This window comes from Saccostrea echinata, unplaced genomic scaffold, assembly GCF_033153115.1.
Source record: "Saccostrea echinata isolate AGI-Se365-2 ecotype Australia unplaced genomic scaffold, CSIRO_AGI_Sech_v1 ptg000062l, whole genome shotgun sequence".
Taxonomy (NCBI): Eukaryota; Metazoa; Mollusca; class Bivalvia; order Ostreida; family Ostreidae; genus Saccostrea; species Saccostrea echinata.
This window is the reverse complement of record NW_026889811.1, coordinates 7113631-7136782: the sequence shown is the minus strand read 5'-3', so window position 1 is coordinate 7136782 and position 23152 is coordinate 7113631. Positions and strand designations below refer to the sequence as shown.

The window sequence follows — 23152 nt, the reverse complement described above, 5'->3', positions numbered from 1 at the left end:
CCATGAGCATCTTTTTTTTGGTGACACTGAGACTGCAGTTTGGTTCAGTTTATAGAACTCTTGTAAAAGTATTATATTATTGTTCTATTCAAAGGACCTTTGAAATGGAGAAAACAATAGAAAATTATTTTTGAGAAAAAAGGTTGCTTGTGACACAAGGGTATGTCCTGACCTTTACACATGACATTTGACAAGGTCAAGGTCATAGTTATCAGAAATGTAAAATTCTTGCTTTGGCCATAACTTTGAAGTAGAAAAGCATTAGAAGATTATACTTGGCACAAAAGTTTCTTCTGACTGTATAACACCCCTGTGTGCCATCTGGACAAGGTCAACATCACTAGCTTAAAATGTAAAAATTTTGTCCTTATAATATCTTTGAAATAGAATAATTTTAGAAAATCATACTTGATGTTTGGGTTCATTATGATCATAGTATAATTTTGTAGTAACACTGAAAAAAGGTCATTCAGACAAGTTCAAGGTCACAGGGCATCAGGGAGGTTATAGTTGACACAAAGATTGTGTGACCTGAATTGTGTGACCTGATCTGTCATGATTCTTAGATTGGTTGTTTCAGTAAAGTCAAGTCACTTAGATCAGAAGTTAATGATCATGCCTTTTTAACTCTTGACACTGAGGTTGACCATGATAAAAAGCGTTACAACCACCAACCAGTTGCATATCAACAAGAATCAGGACAAAGGATTTCCAGTATGTTTTTTTAGCTCACCTGAGCCGAAGGCTCAAGTGAGCTTTTCTGATTGAAATTTGTCCGTTGTCTGTTGTCGTAGTCGTAGACTTTTCACATTTTCATCTTCTTCTCAAGAACCACAGGACCAATTTCAACCAAACTTGCCACTAAGTATCCTTGGGTAAAGGGGATTCAAGTTTGTTCAAATGAAGTGTCACGCCTTCTTCCAAGGGGAGATAATTATGAATTCATGAAAAATTAATGGCATCATTTAAAAATCTAATCTTCTCAAAAACCACTGTGCTTGAAAATATGAAACTTATGTGAAAGCATCCTCAGGTAGTGTAGATTCAAGTATGTTCAAATCATGACTCCCTGGGGTAGGGTGGGGCCACAATGGGGGATCAAAGTTTTACATAGGAATACATAGGAAAAATCTTTAAAAATCTTCTTCTCAAGAACTGCAAAGCAATGATGGGTCATATTTATATAGAAGCATCCTCAGGTAGTGTAGATTCAAGTTTGTTCCAGTCATAAACCCCGTGGGTAGGGTGGGGCCACAATGGGCGATCAAAGTTTTACATAAGAAAACAGGAAAAATCTTTAAAAATCTTCTTCTCAAGAACAGCAAAGCCATGATTGGTCATATTTATATGGAAGCATCCTCAGGTAGTGTAGATTCAAGTTTCTTCAAATCATGACCCCTGGGTGAAGGGTGGGGCCACAATGGGGGATCAAAGTTTTACATAGGAATAAATAGGAAAAATCTTTAAAAATCTTCTTCTTAAGAACAGCAAAGCCATGATGGGTCATATATATATGGAAGCATCCTCAGATAGTGTAGATTCAAGTTTGTTCCAGTCATGACCCCAGGGGTAGGGTGGGGCCACAATGGGTGATCAAAGTTTTACATAGGAATATATAGGGAACATCTTTAAAAATCTTCTTTTCAAGAACAGCAAAGCCATGATTAGTCATATTTAAATGGAAGCATCATCAGGTAATGTAGATTCAAATTTGGACAAATCATGATCCCATGGATAATAGAGGGGCCATGACAGGGGATCATACAAAGGAATACAAAGGATATATCAATCAAAATTTTCTTCTTAAGAACAGCAAAGCCATTATTTGTCATATTAATTCAAAAGCATCCCTATGAAGTTTAGATTCAAGTTAGTTCAAATACCTCCCCCCCCCCCCCCCCCCAACCAGTTTTATATTTAAACTTTTTAAGACTGAATGGATTTCTGCTTTTTCCTAGCCAGAGTGCTCAGGTGAGCGATGTGGCCCCTGGGCCTATTGTTTCTTCTTCTTTTTTTGTGAAATGGTAGAGTTTTTTTTAAAGCTTTTTGAAAGTATGCACTTTTGCCCTTACTTGAGTTTCCCCTGCATGGAGTGTTGGTGGTGGTTGTTAGTTTCCCAGTTCTAGTTGAAGTTTTCTCCTTTATCTGAAAGCTGACTTTGTATTTGATCATGTTTTAACACTCTTAATGAATTACAGGTTGACATTGTGGTGGGAACCCCAGGTCGTCTGGAGGACCTAATATCTACGGGAAAGTTGGCCCTACATCAGTGCAGGTTCTTTGTCCTTGATGAGGCAGTAAGTCTTCCTTCTGATACTTTTTAAAGCAGAAGAAAATGTCTCTGGTAATGAATTCCAAATGCAGATAAGCATGTAGTCACGAAACTTAATTAATGCAACTCGATTGCAACAATCATTAAAAGTGGTTCATAGAGTTCTTGATTTTACTTTGTATATTACATGCATTAGCTGAAGTATTGATTGAAGTCATGACATCAAGCGATTTACTGCCTAATGAAAAATTTTACTTGTTTGATTTAGAGTCAAATATGGAGAAATATATTTTTAAGAAAAGATAGTGAATAACAAAACAAAAGTAGCAAAAATGATTTTGTTGAAATGGTAAATTTTTACTAGCTCCAGCTGAATGTATTAACTATTATCAATAAATTTTTAATAAAATAAATGATTCAGATGTGTAAAAGATAATACTGAAAACACATTTTTTGAAAAATATAACTTTTCCATGAATTTTGGGGATTGTCCTGGCATTGTATGTCACAGTTCTTTTAAAATTTTGTTTTAATTTTAAATTTTTGAATTTTTTTATGCAAGTGTCTAAACCCTACTAAAATCTGCAACACTTGTAAAGTCTATAAAACCATGAAATTGAATTAATTTGATCTCGTCTTTCAGTCCCTTATAGGCACTTTGATTTAACTTGATCCTAAAATATATCCATTTAAGGATGGGCTTTTGTCTGCTGGTTATGGTGAGATGATCAACAGACTTCACCAACAGATCCCGAAGGTCACTAACGATGGCAAGCGTCTTCAGATGATCGTCTGCTCAGCTACTCTGCACTCTTTTGATGTCAAGAAAATGGCTGTAAGTTTCAGATGTGAGCTAAGATTCCAAAGAGTCACCAATAAAATGGGGGGAAATAATTTCCTGAGCTGCTTACATGATCTATTGCTATGTATGTTTCCATCCATTATGCATAAATTTTTTATCATTTAAGCTTTTCTTTTGAAATTATTGAACTAATTTTGGGTATGTCAAAATCTTGCTTGCTCTTTGACCTTTGAATGACCATCAAGTGTTTTGAGTTTTTTTTAAAAATAGAATAATTATTTGAGTTATGATCCTTGAATGTCTGAAACTTGGTCTCGAGACCATAACTAAGGTTCTATTTAATAAATGTTTAAAAACTTGGAGGTTCATATATTACTCAAAATACAAACGTGATCAAAATTTTGTTTTATTATACTCCTTGCTTAAAAAGTGGGGGAAAACAGTGATGGGAGTGTCTGTCCAACAATCTGTCCATCCGTCTGTTGTGTTTGGGGGAACCCATCTCTTATCCACAACTTGTATACCACTGAACAAAAATTGAATGAGACATTCACAGAATCTTTATTACGTAGTGCCATTGTGACCATCTATTTTACATTTTGATGAGACACATATATTGAGTTTCCCTTAGCAAACATGGGACTTTGCCATTTTACTCATATGGGAGCTGGGGGTTGGGGGTGGAGTTATCATTTTGTGAGCTCATTATTCACAGTACCTCTAGTTTTCCAAATTATTTCATTAGTTATAGAAACTTTAAATTTTTGCTTGATTTTTAGCTCACCTGAGCCGAAGGCTGAAGTGAGCTTTTCTGATCACTTTTTGTCCGACGTCCGTCTGTCTGTCTGTCTGTAAACTTTTAACATTTTCGACTTCTTCTCAAGAACCACTGGGCCAATTTCAACCAAACTTGCCACAAAGTATCCTTGGGTAAAGGGGATTCAAGTTTGTTCAAATGAAGGGCCACACCCTCTTTCAAGGGAAGATAATAAAGAATTAGTAAAAAATTAAAAGCATCTTTTTAAAATCTTCTTCTCAAGAACCACAGGGCCAGGAAAGATGAAACTCATGTGGAAGCATCCTCAGGTAGTGTAGATTCTAGTTTGTTCAAATCATGACCCCCGGGGGTAGGGCGGGGCCACAATGGAGGATAAAAGTTTTGCATAGAAATATATAGGAAAAACCTTTAAAAATCTTCTTCTCAAGAACAGCAAAGCCATGATTGGATATATTTATATGGAAGCATCCTCAGGTAGTGTAGATTCAAGTTTGTTCAAATCATGACCCCCGGGGGTAGGGCGGGGCCACAATGGAGGATCAAAGTTTTGCATAGAAATATATAGGAAAAACCTTTAAAAATCTTCTTCTCAAGAACAGCAAAGCCATGATTGGATATATTTATATGGAAGCATCCTCAGGTAGTGTAGATTCAAGTTTGTTCAAATCATGACCCCCGGGGGTAGGGCAGGGCCACAATGGAGGATCAAAGTTTTGCATAGAAATATATAGGAAAAACCTTTAAAAATCTTCTTCTCAAGAACAGCAAAGCCATAATGAGTCATATTTATATGGAAGCATCCTCAGGTAGTGTAGATTCAAGTTTGTTCAAATCATGACCCCCGGGGGTAGGGCGGGGCCACAATGGAGGATCAAAGTTTTACATAGAAATATATAGGAAAAAAATCTTTAAAAATTTTCTTCTCAAGAACAGCAAAGCCATGATGAGTCATATTTATATGGAATCATCCTCAGATAGTGTAGATTCAAGTTTGTTCAAATCATGACCCCGGGGGTAGGGTGGGGCCACAATGGAGGATCAAAGTTTTACATAGAAATATATAGGAAAAACCTTTAAAAATCTTCTTCTCAAGAACAGCAAAGCCATGATGAGTCATATTTATATGGAAACATCCTCAGGTAGTGTAGATTCGAATTTATTCAAATCATGACCCCCGGGGTAGGGTGGGGCCACAATGGGTGATCAAACTTTTACCTAGAAATATATAGGAAAAATTTTAAAAATCTTCTCAGGAACAGCAAAGCCCTGATTGATCATATTTTTTGGAAGTATCCTCAGATAGTGTAGATTCAAGTTTGTTCAAATCATGACCCCTGGGGGTAGGGCAGGGCCACAATGGAGGATGAAAGTCTCAAATAGAAATATATAGGAAAATATCTTCTGAAGATGAACTGCAAAGCCATGATTAGTCATTTTGATATGGAAGCATCCTCAGGTAGAGTAGATATTCAAGTTTGTTAAAATGATAACCCTCGGGGATAAGGTCGGGTCACAATGGGGGATCGAAAATTTTATATAGGAACATATAGGAAAATATCTTCCTTCAAGAACTGAAAATTATGTTTAGTCATTTTGATATGGAAGCTAGGGTAGTGTAGATTCAAGTTTGTTCAAATGATGACCCCTGGGATAGGATGGAGCCACAATGGGGGATCAAATTTTTACAAAGGAATATATGGGAATTTTTTTGTAGTTTAAAATTCAAGCCCCCCCCCTTTCTTTTCAATACTGAACTGATTTGTGCTTTTGCCTAGCGAATATGCTCAGGTGAGCGATGTGGCCCATAGGCCTCTTGTTTTCTTTATATGGTCTTGGGGCTTGGAAAGAAATTTTCAAATTAAAAAAAAAAAGAGTAATAGTACATGTAATAAAGATTTTAATATCTTTCCACATAACTCCTACACGACATAGAAAAGAAATGAAGAGGATGAGATATATGGGTTCTGAAATGAAAACTTGTGGTTTTTATACCAGAAAGTAACAGAGATGCATAGGAAATGAAAAATATAAAAACTTGGTAATGGACCCTCAAAGCGTAAAATAAATGTCTTGAAGGTTGAATGGTTTGTGCAAGAATTTTGCTTTACTTCAGATAATTTGGACATTTTACATTTTTTTTCAGGAGAGATTGATGTATTTTCCGACCTGGATTGATCTGAAAGGGCAGGATGCAGTGCCAGAAACTGTCCACCATGTGGTAAGATAAAGACTTATTCATTAGGAAGCTTGTGGGATGCAGAAAATACATTTTATACAATGGTTATATTTACTTTTGCCAAATTAGGATTGACGAGCAACACACAGAAACAAAAATCAGTCACCTAAATAAATAAGAAATATCCTACCAAAATATCTACATTAGTGCACATTAAATTTTTTTGAATTTCATTAAAACCTTTTGAAGTTTGCTTATAACTTTATAACAGATCAGTGATGGTTCTTAGTTAAGTCTTCAAATTAAAGTTAGTGTACTTTGTTCACGACTGTTTCTAGCGTTTCTTATTTAGGAAGACATTCAATCTTGTTCTTGAAAGTTCATGGTTGTGGTTTTATTTAAAAAGACTTCTTTTTAAGTCAGAGACAATGCATTTTGTCTGACTTTTCTTTAAGGTCTTCAACCTCTTATTTATGTAAAAGGAACATTAGATCATTACCCAGGGCCATAAAACTTCATATTTCCCTGTCGTTGTCATGCTGTTTGTCATATTCAACCTCTTAGGATACTTCGTGCATTTTCCCTTGATACTTATCGTTCGTTGAACGAAAACTCCCGAGAGAAGTCTTTTTTAATAGGGATGCTTAAAAAAACAAAACAAAGAAATCGGAATGACTAGTGTCCAAAGGATTTCAGTAAGTATTTCAGAAATTTTACTTTAAAACTGAAAGTGAATTTTAGAGCGATGCTGAATTTGAAAGTTTGTGTGTATTTCTAAAGGCTCTTCTTGTTTTTGTATAATAAACAATTTTTTGCATGAAAGTTCGGGAAACGTGGAGAATTATTCAGCCAAGAAAAATCATATTCCCCTTGGGCGAAGCCCTCCTTGGCTGAATGATTCTTCATATTTCCCTCACAATCATGCAATAAATGTATATTATCCAAAATCCAGTTAAAGGAGAACATCATATCAAAGACTACTAATTGCTAAAAATTAATGAACAGTAATGTTTGATTTTCAGTCTTACATTTGCCATAGAGTTATGTACATGGTTAAAGGAAGCTTACTGATTTCCAGATCAAAGTTAAATAGTGAACAACTCAAGGTCAAATCAGGGTTTTACATTAAGTTGTTGTAAACTGCAATGTAGAGGCTATTCAGCATCCAGACTCGTTCTTCAGAGGAAGAATTCTTAGCCTCATATCTAAACACAAATTACAGTCAAACCTTGTAAACTTGAACTTGATGGGACTGAGAAAAAAAACAAAAGTCTGAGATATCGGGTTAAAGTCGTGAAAGTGGGAAAAGTTGAGTTACCTATATATGTATACAAATATACCGTATTTAAAAATGGTTAGGGAAATAAAAAAAGATGATTGATGAAAATCAAGATGACAGAGCCATAATCATTAAAGCTTGGTTTAGGCATCTAGTATATAATCTCTGCATGGCATCTCATTGACACATTATCTATCTTGAAGACGTCAACAACCTTCTGTGGGTTTAAGAGGTGATGTGAGATTTTATCCTCTGTTAACAAAGCTTTTATCACAATGGAACAACCATTCAACTGGAATTATTTTTTTCTTATCACCAAGAGCAAGGGGAACTCCATAATAAAACCTGTGAATGATTGAATTTACAAAAGTTGTAGCTGTTAGAGGGGGAATACATCTTGTGATATTGACAATGGATTCCGAGTAATTCATGCTACCTTCCCTGGAGAGTGATGTGTACTGTCTTGAACCATAGCGTCTGTGTCTGTCATTTAGATTGCTGATAATTAATTTTTATTAAGTGTAAATGAGTCGTTGGGGATTGACATATTTCAGGAAACCACTCCCGGAGACAGGCAAGCTAGCGAGATGATGAAAATCGGCACTTTGCAATTCTTCAGTGTAGTTGAAGATGCATGTAAATATACCAGCAATTGCAGTATACTATAATTAAGAAAAGTATACTTTATTTCGAGTCCGAAATACTGTTGTGCAAAAGCAAATTAGTTTCACAAGAAGGACAAATGATTAGAATTTAAATAAGCAATACTGTATACAGAGAAATTTTCGCCCCGTTTAATTTTTGCCGCTTTTCGCCCTACACTCAGGTGAGCGAATTTAAAATGGGACGAATTCAAAGAACACAGTATAATTTCTTAAACAGAACTGGGACTGGACAAATTTAAAACAGGGCAAAATGGTTTGCATGTATGAAAGAGTGAAGATAACAGTAGATGAAAATAATCCTGTATACAGTATTTAAAGAAATGTGATTTAACAAGTCATTTTCATTTTTGCTCATTAATTTTCAAACTACTTAGTAGTCAGTGTACAGGGAAATTTACACCTGTTTTATTTTCACCCCTTTCACCCTCATGGGAAGTGGCTAAAGTAAAAATAGGACAAATTCGAAGAAAACAGTGTAATTTGTAATATACAACTGTGCCTGGGGGAATTTAAAATTGGGCAAAATTGTTTGGTAGTAACGGTGAAAGGGTGACAACAACAAGGGGCAAAAATAACCCTGTATACAGTATTTATGAGGTAAAATTCTAACCGAGCGGAATGGAGACTTCATTGTAGGTCAAGGTAAGGCTCACTTGGTCCCCAATCTGCAGGTGCCTTATGATGATTACTGGGGGGGATCAGTGTTCATGAATTTTATATTAGGTAACCTTTACCCACAAATTTACATCCCCCCACGAACATAAACTACATTGAACACAGCAGAGTTATCTGTCTTCATAAAACATACAAGTTCCCACGAAGTATGTCCCCACAAACCAGTAAATTTTGGTTACCCAAGAACATACACTACCCATGAACAATGAAGATTCCTGTTCATCTGTCTGATATTACTTTTCTGAAGTATATTTTCTCCCTATGACCCAATCTGGCTCATACTTCAACCACGAAGTGGCCAAGGGTAAATGCTTGCAGTGACCTTGATCCAAGTTCTTATGTAAAAAGTCGGGACAAAATATGTCACTGTGTTGAATACTTGCCCAGAGCATATTTTCTATCCCCTTTGCCCAATCTGACTAATGCTTTATCTTATGAATACCTTTAAGGTGAGCTGTGACCTTGAAGCATATTTCTAGGCCAGAGGTAGAAGAATTGCTTCTTTGCATAAAATCGTTGTCTTAATTATACCTTGGACCAGTTTTGGTCATAGTTCACATTGACAGAATTCTATAATTTGTATTGGTCAAAGATCAAGTTCTAAATAAATCTTAGTATAAATTCCTTGTCCTGAACACATTTTCTCTTCCCTTGGCCAAATTCTGGGATATACCTGGCATATCTCTTAAAAAGTGCTCCTAGTGAAGGATGTGTTGTGACTTTGAACAAGTTTTAAAGGTCGGAGATAAAAATAAAAACACCTTTTGGTAAAATCCTAGTTTGAAACAAATAATTTCTGTCCTTGGACAAGTTTGGCTGTACAGCATTTGAACCAAGTCAAAGATCAAGTCAAAACTCTATGAGTTGTGATTTCTCTCAGTTTTGTATTTCTGGTAGTCCTTAACATGTTGAAATAAATAGATCTAATTTTTGATAGATTTTTTCTTCTTCTTTCTTTTCAACATTTAAAAAACAATTACAAGTAGCAAATTACACCAAGACAAAAATTGTTCTCACCAATAACAGCCCTGTAATCTTGGTATCTCTACATTTACTAAAATTAAAAACAAGGCTTTTGGAGATGGGCACTGTACATATCAACCATATTTAGCTCTTCATGATAGGTCAAGGTTATATCAGGTTGCATAGGAGTTCAAAATACAAAAAGGAAATTGATGGGATGAATGTGCAAAGATTTTTAAAACAATGGCATTGGTTTGACAAATCTTAGTTTTTATCTACTTTGGTAAACAACATTAGATTTCTCTTTAAAATATTGAAATTTAGCTGTAATAGGGTTGTTTACCTAATCACAATTCTTTGATATTAACCAAGGGATACATAAAAACTGTAATGTGAATTTATTGTACAATCCTGTTAGGACATTTATGTTTCTGTTTTTTTAAATGGTAATTTGCAAAAGGTATCCATCCATATCAGAAATGTTACAAGGAAATGAACATTAATTTAATGATGTTATGAAAAGTTCAAACAAATCAATAATTTAAAGGAACAATAAAATTGGTTATTTATAATACCGGTAAGTAGATTTATTGTTTGTAAGAATTTCTGTATTTTTCAATTTTTTGCATTAAGTTTCTGTAATTAGTCATAATCTCAGAATAAAATTAAGTGGTAAATATTGCCATCCCCTATTTTTAATTTTAATTAATAATTTAATTTTAATTATAGATTATTGATTTTTTAACACAAAACTTCAGAGGGTTTAAATATAAGTGAGATTAAAAAAAAAACAGAAAACCATTTAAATGATAGAGCTTATAACATTACAAAACAACGACTTTTAGATGTTTCAAAGCAAAACATAACAGAGAGTATATCATACTCTCCAAAGAGTTATTTGTATCAACATTTAATTGACAATTCCTGTTTGCAATCATATTTAACAAAACCTATTGACAAAAAATTTAGACAACTATTAACAAAATTTAGGTTATCAAATCATATGTTGAATATTGAAACAGGTCAATACCATAACATACCAAAGATTAATAGATTATGTACATGTTGTAATCTCCATGATATAGAAGACGAATTTCATTTTGTTTTGAAATGCCTTTTGTATATTGATTTAAGAGAGAAATTTTTGAAAAAGTATTATTATAACAAGCCTAGTGTCTTTAAATTAATTCAACTGTTAAGTTCTGATAATTAATACTAAAGATCTGTTAAATTTGGGCAAATTTTTGAATGCTGCCACATTGTTAAGAAAAAATAATATCGATGTATAAGACTATTTTCATCTATGTATTTTTTACGTTCACTCTCTCTGTATGATTTTGTTTTCTTTTTCCTTAAAAGCATGATTGTATTATTATTCTGATGAGCCAGTTGGCTTAAGGAAATAAAGAAACTTGAAAACTTGAGTTCTTATTAATTAATTGGATTTTTGCGCAGGAAATGTCTATAATCAGAAAGCTAAAATCAATATGAAAGAAACCTATTGACGAGATTTTTTCTATCTGCAAATTGAAGGGATTATTTTGAAGAAAATTAATATCTACTGGTACTAAAAGTAATGTGAATTTGTGAAATCAAGCAAAAGGGAAGAAAAATTGTGCAGATCCTGCCTAGTTATTACAAAATTCTATATTCACAGATTAATGGATAAATATTCAGAGAAGGAAATTAAATTTTCAGGATTAATGATTTATCAGTAAAAATTTCATCTCAAGGTTTTTATGGCAACTCCCTATATTAATTTAATACATCTTAAGAAATAAAGTCTTCCTCCACAATTTTCTGAGTTGAAAAAAAAGGACCATTGACTTGAGCTTAGCAGTCAGGCTAGCATCAATTCTTACAAGAACTTCAGGAATACTGTCAACCAATTCTAATAGGCTAATGGCATGCTCATAATGAAATTTTAAAAAAAAAACTGGTGACAATCAATTTCCGTCAGCCTTTTCAAAGGAAGACAATACCCCCAGCATTCACACCCTTTCATCTTAATTCTTATACAATATCTTCTGTGACTGTATCCTTTCTTTCCAAGATTTTAATTAGATTTGTTAGTTTGCATTTATGTAGCAGCTAGACTGTTAAAGAATTTGGTGAAGATATTTTGAACCTGAATTCCCATTAGTACTCCCATTTGTGGAAGAAAAAAATCTTTTCTCCCATTTCTTTTTTCGTTTGCTTATTTTATTACCAAGCAAATGGTTCAATTAAAGGATTGTTTTCAATAAACCATGTTTTTTAACATTAGGGGATGAGAAAAACTTCTCTACCTCTTTCTCTTATTCAATTTTGGTGTTTGTAATCATCTTTTGTGATTTAAAGAAAATAAGGTTTAGTCAAAATCATACATAACTTGCTTTAAAAATCATATCTTTCCTTCAGCAACAAATCAACAAATCAAATCCTTCAGCAAATCCTTTAACAAATCCTTCAGCAGCAAAAAAAGTTAACAGGCATTAAACACTGAACTCTGTTTGCAAACTTTGTGTGATATTAAGCATAGGAAATTAAAAAAAAATAAGTATCAGGGGGAAGAGAACAATGCAATGGACAAGACCGGGATTTGAACCTAGGCCCACTGAATCACTAGTCAGGTGCTCTTCTCACCGAGCTATCTAACCACTGGTAATAGACCCTGCCTGACTCCCACATTACTCCTTTCTGAAAGGTCTTTGTCTTTGAAGACAACAACCCAGGCTCTTCCCATCAAGTTATGGTCATGGTACCAAATGTAACCAGCAAGGAGGAAAATGTGAATGGACCAGACCAGAATTCGAACCTGGGCCCCCTCATTCTAATTAGATATTAGATCCACTCGCATACTTGCTAGACTAAGTGTAGTGTAGGGCATATGCAAGTGGATCTAACATCTGATTTTAATTAAATTGTGGTCCCCCTTGAATCACTAATCAGATGCTCAACCAACTGAACTATCTGAAGATTGAACCTGGCTGACCTCTACAATAGGTTTTTAATTGATAAATGATATTGGGTCTGTTTAATTTAAAAAGTTAATATGAAAATAAGTGTTAGAAGTTCAGTTATAAATTGCTGTCAATTTGACATTTCTCAATTGAATTTTTTTAATTTCCCAACTGTTACAATTTAATTTGGGATGGGAACTGTTGTCATCAGCTTTTCCCTGTATAAATTAATTTACCTTATCTGTTCAAGCTATTTACTCTACACCAAAGAACTAGAAGGTTAAAAAAAACTGCTTTTTTGTGAAATTTGATCTCGGTTCAATTCTTGATTTTATTATCTCATTTCTCAAGAGAAACACTATTAATTAAACAACAATTTAATTGGGATGGAATTTTTTTGTCAACATCTCTTCCGTGTAGGAATTGACCTTTTTAATTAGATTTAATTAAGAACTGGATATTGAAAAAACTTTTTTTTTATTTTCAATTGGTGTCAGTTTGACACTTGATCTTGTTATCTAATTTCTCAAAGGAAATAACTATTACCAGGTAATTGCACAATTTAATTGGGATGGGATTTATTTTTGCAATTAATCAGTTCGAAATCCAAACCATATATTTTTTTTTATTGAATACACTACCATTTAATTGATTTGTGATGAGAAATATATACCGGTAGTTAAAAAAGTACTGATATTTTTTGCACATGAATAGAAGTCGAATTACAGTAGATATATTTTAATTACCAACTTAAATTTCTTTAAAAAGTAAAACAATCTCGGAATATTTTTTGCACATGATTAAAAGTTGGTTTACAAAATTAAACTACTGGGGTTTTCCAAGAAAAATGTGAACCAAAATATTTTGTGTTTCACTTATGCTATAAATTTGAAAATAAATAGCATCCATCATCATTAAATTAATTTTTTTTTAATGTTAGATACAAATTTCAATAAAAATCTCTATATATAACTCTTCTTCCAGTTAAATTGATCATACCTAATGGCTGTTGACTCAACACCGACGATGTCAAAACGTAGTTCCTTGCATTTGTGAATTTGTTCAAGGACTACCAGTATACCTCTTTTCTATAGAATTTTGAAATTTTGTTTGAGGCAGAAATTGGACAGTACATTTGATTTTCAGTAAGTAACTGAGTGTATCTATCTCACACATTCTAGAGTCATCAACTGGTCACATATAATTGATTCTTTTAATAGACTTTTTCCCAACTTCTAGAGAATTTAAAATGGCTGTCTTCATGGATGACATCCAGTTTCTGACTTTTCATTTTGTCTTCATTTTTTCGGTCTTCCAAATGCCTCCTCCATTGGATAACCAGTCCAGCAATCATTGAATCTTTTTTAACGGGTATATACCAGTGTCCAAAATGTGTTTGTGTCGTTCAAGCGTTCCATCTCTTTTCTGGTATGGACAGGAGTCTTATCCCGCTTAACACAGTACTGAATGATAATATGGTGACCACATTATCACCCGACGTTGCCACATTTAGCAGTATCTAAAGCAAAGCGTTTGTATATATATAATAACATATAGTTAACACACTGGTACTTCAGTAGTCATTAAAACACTTTTTGATATAATGCTTGATTAAAAACTTTCAAGAAAATTTTCATTTAAATTTAACGTCTGCAAACAGGGTTGGGATTGAGAATTTAGATAAAATTGTCATATACAAATAACAGTGAGCATAATAATTATAGTAGTGTTATGATTGAGATGTTCTATGCCAAAATAGTAGTCAGGGTTTGACGCAGAGTGCATTCGCCTCTGGCTTATGCACAATGTGTCAAATCCAGACTATTATTTCAACATCGTACATCAAATTATAACACTACCTATATAACTGACTTTCTGTCTTGTGAGATAGCTCTGGCCTTGAACACTGTTTGACTCTGATGCTTTATTTTAGTTAAATGGCATCTTCCATTGCTCACTCATCTCATTTCTCTGTAATGGATTACTATTTGCATTTTGCATGAGTCCACTCAATAAGGCACTATTATGAAACTAAAAAAATAATGTATAATTTACATGTAGATCCATGGGACCAGTCATTCAAACAAATAGAGACTTGCACTGCCTTCAGAAGAAATATTTGAAATGAGCAAAATTTCATTGATGAAAAAATACAGTACGTCAAACATATATATAGCTCATGTTACCTAGATCACTCCATATCATGCCATGCAAAATAGCCATATATACAGCTATGATGAATTCTGACATGCAACATATATCTATAAATATTTACATTTGCTATGTTTTTCTACTAAGCCAACTGTGCAATTGATTTGAAGTTCATTTTTGTGTATACTCACGCGTAGAAATATACACGGTGAAACTCACGGTAAAGTGACGTCACAATGAGGCTATACAGAGACGTTAATAAAAATGTAACGATATAGGGCAGCAAGAAATTCAAATATTGAGCATAATATTGCTGCTTTTGAACTTGTAAAATGTAAATATAAGGAATGTTTTTAAGTTTTGTGTGAGTTATTGGTGTGTAAATCACACAGACTTGCACTAGGCATATTTATCATGAAGCGCTAGCGCGCTTCATGAAATATGCCTACGTGACAAGTCTATGTGATTTACACACCAATAACTCACACAGAACTGAAAAATATTCCTTAATTATTCACTTTTTTAGACAACAGTGTGCTTGTTTTTTCCTTCATAGATTTTTTTTTCCTTTTACCTGCAGAATTAGATGGAATAGAAATATGTACACCTCAGGAAAACAGTATCTAATACTTTACTCACATAAAAAAGAAAAAAAAAAAATGAGATTTTTTGATAAAATTGTCAGTATGACAGTGAATTTATCCACCATATACTAGTAAGAGGTCTCTTTGTCAATTAATCTGTCAATGGGAGGGTAAATTTTTCAGTTTAATTGCACACATAAAACTTGGAGGAAGCAAATGTTTTAAGTAATTTGTTTTGGTGTGCCAGTCGGAGTTGCAATTCAATAACTCACACAACACTTAATAGAAAATTAAAAGATTTTGTTGATATATGTGTCAACGTAGCAGTGAATTTCGCCACTTAATTTTTCAATTCTTTTTTTTTTTAATTACTCGGTATTATACAATCACTCAGTGGGGACCTTACGTCTTTTAAAAGCATTTTTATTGAATTAACCTTTTATCTCTTAAGTGCAACTTCAAGCAAAATAAAAAAGCAGTATCATTGGTTACCAAACACATTGATTAGACAGCCTTGATAATAAGGGTAAAAAGCATCATTATTTATGAGACATTGCTATTTGTTCTTTGGTATGAAAAACTAAAGTCTAGGATGGACGACATTGAATTTAGGGGGAAAAATCTGAGGCCCTACAAAGTAATGGTCCTTGGTTGATCTGTTGGGGAAATCTCATTCAGGAAGTCAGAGAGAGCGATAGAATCTTCTATCATTTCCACTCATCACAAGCATCAATACGGGACAGAAAAGATGCAGACACTTTAACAATGTCATAAAGAAATCAGTTCTTTATGTTATATTTTGAAAATTACTGTTTTGACTATTGAGGGCCATTTGTGGCGCAATTACTAGGCAGGCAGAAATGACCTGTAATGAATTTCTTTGGAGTTTAATTGTGGGGAGATCAGAGTATTACTTTACCATCAAGCTAGCTGGAGCTGAGAAGATTCCTCAGTGGGGGATTAAATATTCTTAATTTTACGAGGACTGTCATTGCTTTACCCACGTTGGTATTTTAAGTGGCACATAAAGAAATGACAAAATGATCACAACTATAAAGCAGGCCCATGGGCCACAACACTTACCAGAAACTCACCTGAGACTCTTATCATCCTTCATCTTGGTTTCAAGGGCTGAGACTTGAGTAACACAGGGTTAATATTACTTGTGTATTAGCCTTTATTATAATTAGGCTGCAGTGCTCTCTACTAGAATATTTTTATGAAATCCTTTTAGAACTTTTGGTCCCACCAATTCCAAGGGGCCATAATTTGAAAAATAGAAAATGAATTTATACAACAGAGTCAATCTGACCAATTGTAGCCCTGTTGTTCTGAAATAAGTAATAACTTCTTCAAAGATACAGTCGTATTCTGTGTAAACTCTTCACCCCTTGCCTTGACTCTATGCCACCCAAAAGGAAAAAGGTGGGGGGGGGGGATTTGAAGATTTGAACACTACACACATCTGCACTATATAAGAATGCTTTCATATCTATCAGACTTACTGTTGTGCTGTTGTTCTTGACAAGACATTTTATAATGGTTTTTTGTCTTTATATTCTTATGACCCCTCTCCCCCCCCCCCCCCCCCTTTATTATAATTTTCCAGGATGCTTCAATATTAATATGAACTAGTTGTAGCCCAGCTATTCTGGAGAAAGATTTTAAAAGTTTTGTTCAGTTTAATCTTAAAGGGGCTTAGAAACAGATTTGAAGTTAATATTTCCTCAAATTTTCTGTATAATATATCATAACTTACATGTTACCATAGCATTTCACACAAAAATATAAGTAAAAACTTATTGAACACACCAGGGGAAGTGTAAATATTAACAATAACAGAGTTCGTGCCCTTTTTACAAAAATAGTTTACGTTTCCAAGTGTGTGTTCAATTTGTTAAACTCTGCACACCTTACTGGGCATGGACTGACAATACTGGTGAATTAATTGGTTTTGCTTTCTCGCATTTCTACTCCAAATTTTCTGGATTATAGTTTTAATATTTTTCATTGATACACAAAAAATTTCTACTTTTCCTAAGTATTAAGGATGAAGTTTAGTTTTGTGAAAATGCAGGGATGTGTCAATCAAATGCGTCCCAAAATTTGTAGTTTTAATAATTTCCAGATAAGTTTTTTATTATATTTTCGTGTGAAATGCTATAGTAACATATAAGTCAGGATATTATACAGAAAATTTGAGAAAATATTAACTTCAATTCTGTGTCCAAGCCCCTTTAAGGAAATAATTGTCATTTATAGATGCTTAATTTAAATCATCAAACAACTGCATCCTTTTTCCGTAGAGAGTTAACAATGCGATTCTGTTCAGTGTATTGAAGTTGAGGTTGATCATTAAAGTGATATCTGTAATCTGTAGAAAAGTATTTTGACATTATTCATTGACAAGTGAAACAAAAACATCCTGATTAATGTGGTGAAAAGTAATGAAAGAAAGGAATATTGAATTATAAGTGTATACAAGTATTTTACTGATTACAGTATTGGAACTTTAATACATGTACATTGTATTCCTTAATACTGAAAGCAAGTTAAATCGAGTCCATTAATGTTCTGGCAATTTCAAGTTAAAGTTTTTTAAAAGTAAGTAAAAAATCAAGGTCAAGGTCAAAGTCGTTGGTATCCAAAGGAAGGTTTTGCTCTAGGATTACATATGTGAAGTATGAAAGCCCTAGCACCAACCATTCAAAAGTTATGGCCAAGGTTAAAGTTTTTCAAAAGTAAGTTAAAAATTCCTAGGTCAAGGTCAAAGGGTCAAAGAGGTTGGTATCCAAAGGAAGGTCTTGTCACAAGGATTACATATATGAAGTATGATAGCCCTAGCACCAACCATTCAGAAGTTATGGCCAAGGTAAAAGTTTTTCAAAAGTAGGTCAAACTCCTAGGTCAAGGTCAAAAGGGCACAGTTGTTGGTATCCAGAGGAAGGTCTTGTCACAAAGAATACACATGTGAAGTTTGAAACTCCAAGCACCAACTGTTCAAAAGTTATGGCCAAGTTTAAATTTTTTCAAAAGTAGGTCAAACTCCAAGGTCAAGGTCAAAAGGTCAAAGTTGTTGGTATCCAAAGAAAGGCCTTGTCACAAAGAATACACATGTGAAGTTTGAAAACCCAAGCACCAACTGTTCAGAAGTTATGGCCAAGGTTAAAGTCTCATATAATTTTGCAAAAGTGGGTCAAACTCCAAGGTCAGAGGTCAAATATGATGGTACCAAAAAAAGGTCTTGTCTCAAGGAGTAAACATGTAAAATATGATAGTCATAGCTCCAACCAATCAAAAGTTATGGGCAAGGTTAAAGTTGACAACAGACAGACAGACAGGACAAAAACAATATACCCCGGGATCTTTTGATCCGGGGGCATAAAAATACCCATAAGGAATATTTCTTATTGGACAGTGCAAATGAAAAAATAATAATTTAAAAAAAATTACTCATCAGGAATGTTTCTTATTGGACAGTGCAAATGAATAAATAATTTTCAAAAAAATTACTCATAAGGAATGTTTCTTAATAGACAGTGCAACATTAAATAATAAATTTACAACAAAAAAAAAAAAAAACTACCTGGCAAATAATTGATTCTGAATTTGAATTTTTTTCCCATAGTTACATTTTTTTTATCAAATGTGACCTATATATGGCTGATTGTTTAGTAGGAGGGTTGCATTTAATCATTCTAGAAGACAATGACATTCTAGAAGACAATGACGTATGTCTAGTCTTTCTACAACATCTGCTCCCTTAAACAGAAACACACAAATTATCATCAGTTTTTCCAAGATTTTTTGCTACATTGATTAATAAGCAAAATGTAGAGCAAAGTCCTTTATATGAACTTCTGAAAAGTACCTCCTTTCTGATAGTAGGAATCTCTGTTTGAAGTTGATAAGTTGCTATTCTTGCTGGGTGTCCAATGGGAGAATTGTGTATCTTGATGTAGTTTGATCCTATATGGGTATCAGATTTGATTCCAATCACAGCATGAAGAGGTCTACTATTACAAGAGAGCCCATTCTTCAGCATAATTGTAGCTCACCAAATTCTAGAACCTGAGCCCTGATTCCAAGAAACATGAAATATGTGGGTATCGATGCTCTTCATTCATATATATATATATATATATATATATATATATATATATATATATATATATATATATATATGTACATGTATATATATATTATACTAGATGCCATGAGTAAAGTTGGAAATTTTTCAAAGAATACGTTAATTTTGCATAATTTGGACCCATCACTTTAATGAATTGAGTCACAGTGAATTGACTTCCATACTTTGCCCCCTCCCCCCCCCCCCCCCCCCCCCCCCCCCCCCCTGAAGACAATGTGTACAAGAATTGGTTTGTTTTGATTCAGTGGTCTCAAAGATTAAGCTGTTAACATTCAAAAGTTCAAAGGACAAAAGGTGACCATAGTAATTTCACACTTTTTCCTTCTTTTTAATCATTAAGAATTCCTAATCCATTGCCCAAAACAAATCAGTCAAGAAAGGAAGCAATAAATTTAGCACATAATTATACCTTAATCATTCAAGCTTGGAAGGAAACTCAAGACAACTGACTTCAGAACTCTAACAGAAACAATTTGACCAAAAGGAAAAGATCAAATCAAGCAAAAATAACTAGTGATATATTAATTGTTCTTGAATTAATTCTTGGGTCTTAGCAAGGAGCACATTTTCCACATATGCTGAACAGATTTTTGATGTTTTGAGAGAAAACTTAGAAAAAACTAATTATTGATCGTAATTTGTAATAAAATTGCATTTGCTATAAGCATCTTTGTTATAATCATGTTTTATTATAAGCAATTAATTGATGACATATTACACACAATATAATATATTAAATTGGAGTGTGTCACCTGTTAAGAAGATTTAGCAAACTGGTCAGTCAAGAATTTTTTGATACACTTGTGTAGATACATGTAAAGTGTCTGAATCTTTTGTAGGTTTGTGATGTTGATCCGGAAACAGACACTCGATGGAAATCTCTCAAGACCCACATGGAAACAGACGGGGTGCACTACAATGACAAATTCTCACCAAACAATCCCTCAAGAGGTCAGAACAGAAAATTACTTACCTTGTTACTGCATGTAAGAATTTTTTTTTTTTGGCTCCAGCTTCTATTCAAATCATTAAAGGAACAGAAAATTAGATATTTTAAAATGGCATGAAAACCGTTGTTGCTACAATAGTTGGCAACTAGCAAAAAATTGTTGCTGAAGCATTGTGTTGGACAATTATGATAGAAAAGTTTTAACATCAGTAGTCCATAAATATTCTGGAAATATTTTTTTTTACGAAACTGGTTTATAAATTTATAAAAAGGCTGCCAATCCAGTTTGAAAATCAGTTGTCAACACTGTATACCGTATTACAGTGAATGGTTTTTGCATTTTTGCCAGTTATCACCTGGTTTCTTTAGTTAAAAGATTTGGAAAACAATGTGTTAAAAATTAAGACTAGAAAAATATGTTGCTTCCAAAAATTGTAGTGCTTTAGCAGAAATGTAAGGTTATGATGTGAAAGGTTGATAATAAATAACTTATGAAATGTATAAAAAGAAATCCAGATGTCACTGTTCATGTAACGGAATCACTGATGAAATAATCAGTCTTAATGGGCCACTGGCGAAATGTTGACTTTTCTATCAGCTTCCTGAAACAAAGCAATTACAGAGGTGTTCTTTGAAAAAAAGGCAGAAATTGGGAGTGGGAATGCCATATATTACGTAGGATTGTTATTTTTCCAAATTTAGAGGAATGTGCATTCGGGACTTTTTTCTATTGTAATTGTGTCTTCAGAGACAAATAATTGAGAAAATAAATTGCAACATTTTTTTCTTAGCCCAAATCATTGCAAGGAAAGGTTTGTTTTTGCTTTCTGTATTCAGCCTTGAAATAATTTTTGGTCAGGTGTTTGAACAGTTGTAATTGGTCCAGGAAATTATAGAGAAAAAAGAATTGGAAAGTCCGAAAGATTACAACAATATTTGAGGGAGATTGTGTACTTGTCTGGAAGGTATCTAAAATACCGGTACATATATAGATAAATTATAGTGACAGTTTAGGAAAATAATATGTGCTTTGGTACAAGGGATAGGTTATTAAAAATACAGGTAGAAATGGAAGTTTCAGTAGTTTGATGTGTTTAAAGGAAATTGTGTTGATGGATATGTGTGATTTTTGATGCCATCAGGTTTATTCTTCAGTGGCAGTTAAAATTTCATTTTTGAGTTAAAAATCATGATTTTATTGTACTGTTTATACTTCCTTTACAAGTCAGGTGTACTTTTCAGCTTATTTTGGAAGAAGTTTTCACTGCTTATTACTATTGGTCAGTTGAATCTTTTGCAAGAATCGGTTGCCAATTTCAAATAAATTTTTTACTGTGTTTTTAATTAACCACTGTTTCGATGTCTGTTTTGGGATATGACATCTATTATTAGCTCACCTGAGCCAAAGGCTCAAGTGAGCTTTTCTGATCAAAATTTGTCTGTTGTCTGTCGTTGGCGTTGTCGTTGGCGTTGTTGTTGTTGTAAACTTTTCACATTTTCATCTTCTTCTCAAGAACCACTGGGCCAAATTCAACCAAACTTGCCACAAAGCATCCTTGGGTAAAGGGGATTCAAGTTTGTTCTAATGAAGGGCCACACCCTCTTTCAAGGGGAGATAATTAGGAATTAGTGAAAAAATAATGGCATCATTTAAAAATCTTCTTCTCAAGAACCACTGGGCCAGGAAAGATGAAACTTATGTGGAAACATCCTCAGGTAGTGAAGATTCAAGTTTGTTCAAATCATGACCCCCGGGGGTAGGGTGGGGCCACAATGGGGGATCCAAGTTTTACATAGAAATATATAGCAAAATATCTTTAAAAATCTTCTTTTTAAGAACAGTAAAGCCAAGATTGGTCATATTTATATGGAAGCATCCTCAGGTAGTGTAGATTCAAGTTTGTTCAAATCATGACCCCCGGGGGTAGGGTGGGGCCACAATGGGGGATCCAAGTTTTACATAGAAATATATAGCAAAATATCTTTAAAAATCTTCTTCTTAAGAACAGTAAAGCCAAGATTGGTCATATTTATATGGAAGCATCCTCAGGTAGTGTAGATTGAAGTTTCTTCAAATCATGACCCCCGGGGGTAGGGTGAGGCCACAATGAGGGATCAAAGTTTTACATAGAAGTATATAGGAAAATATCTCTAAAATCTTCTTCTTAAAAACAGTAAAGCCATGATTGGTCATATTAATATGGAAGCATCCTCAGGTAGTGAAGATTCAAATTTGTTCAAATAATAACCCCCGGGGGTAGGGTGCGGCCACAATTGGGGATCAAAGTTTTACATAGAAATATATAGGAAAATATCTTTAAAAATCTTCTTCTTAAGAACAGTAAAACCATGATTGGTCATATTTATATGGAAGCATCCTCAGATAGTGAAGATCCAAGTTTGTTCAAATCATTACCCCGGGGATAGGTTGGGGCCACAATGGGTGATCAAAGTTTACAGAGGAATATATAGGAAAAAGTCTTTTTCTCAAGAACAGAAAAGCCATGATTAGTCAAATTGATATGGAGGCATCTTTAGGAAGTGTAGAATGAAATTTGTTCAAATGAGGGCCCCCAGGGGTAGGGTGGGGCCACAATGGGGGATCAAATTTTTACAAATGAATATATGGGGAAAAAAATCTGCTGCTCAAGAACAACAAAGCCATTTGTTATATTGATATGAAAGCATCATCAGGTAGTTTAAAATTCAACACCCCCTCCCTGTAAACTTTTCAATACTGTACTGATTTTTGCTTTTTTTCCTAGC

General features: G+C 33.8%; 1 protein-coding gene across 2 annotated transcripts in view; it reads left to right on the top strand.

The window, feature by feature from the left end:
- LOC133175487 (ATP-dependent RNA helicase DDX1-like) overlaps positions 1–23152 on the top strand; it is a 145826-nt gene that overhangs the window by 44933 nt on the left and 77741 nt on the right. For both annotated transcript variants that reach the window (XM_061310587.1, XM_061310588.1), the window contains 4 exons: positions 2199–2297; positions 2967–3107; positions 5996–6070; positions 20277–20388. In XM_061310587.1, coding sequence (XP_061166571.1) covers positions 2199–2297; positions 2967–3107; positions 5996–6070; positions 20277–20388 — 427 coding nt within the window. The remainder of the gene's footprint in view (positions 1–2198; positions 2298–2966; positions 3108–5995; positions 6071–20276; positions 20389–23152) is intronic.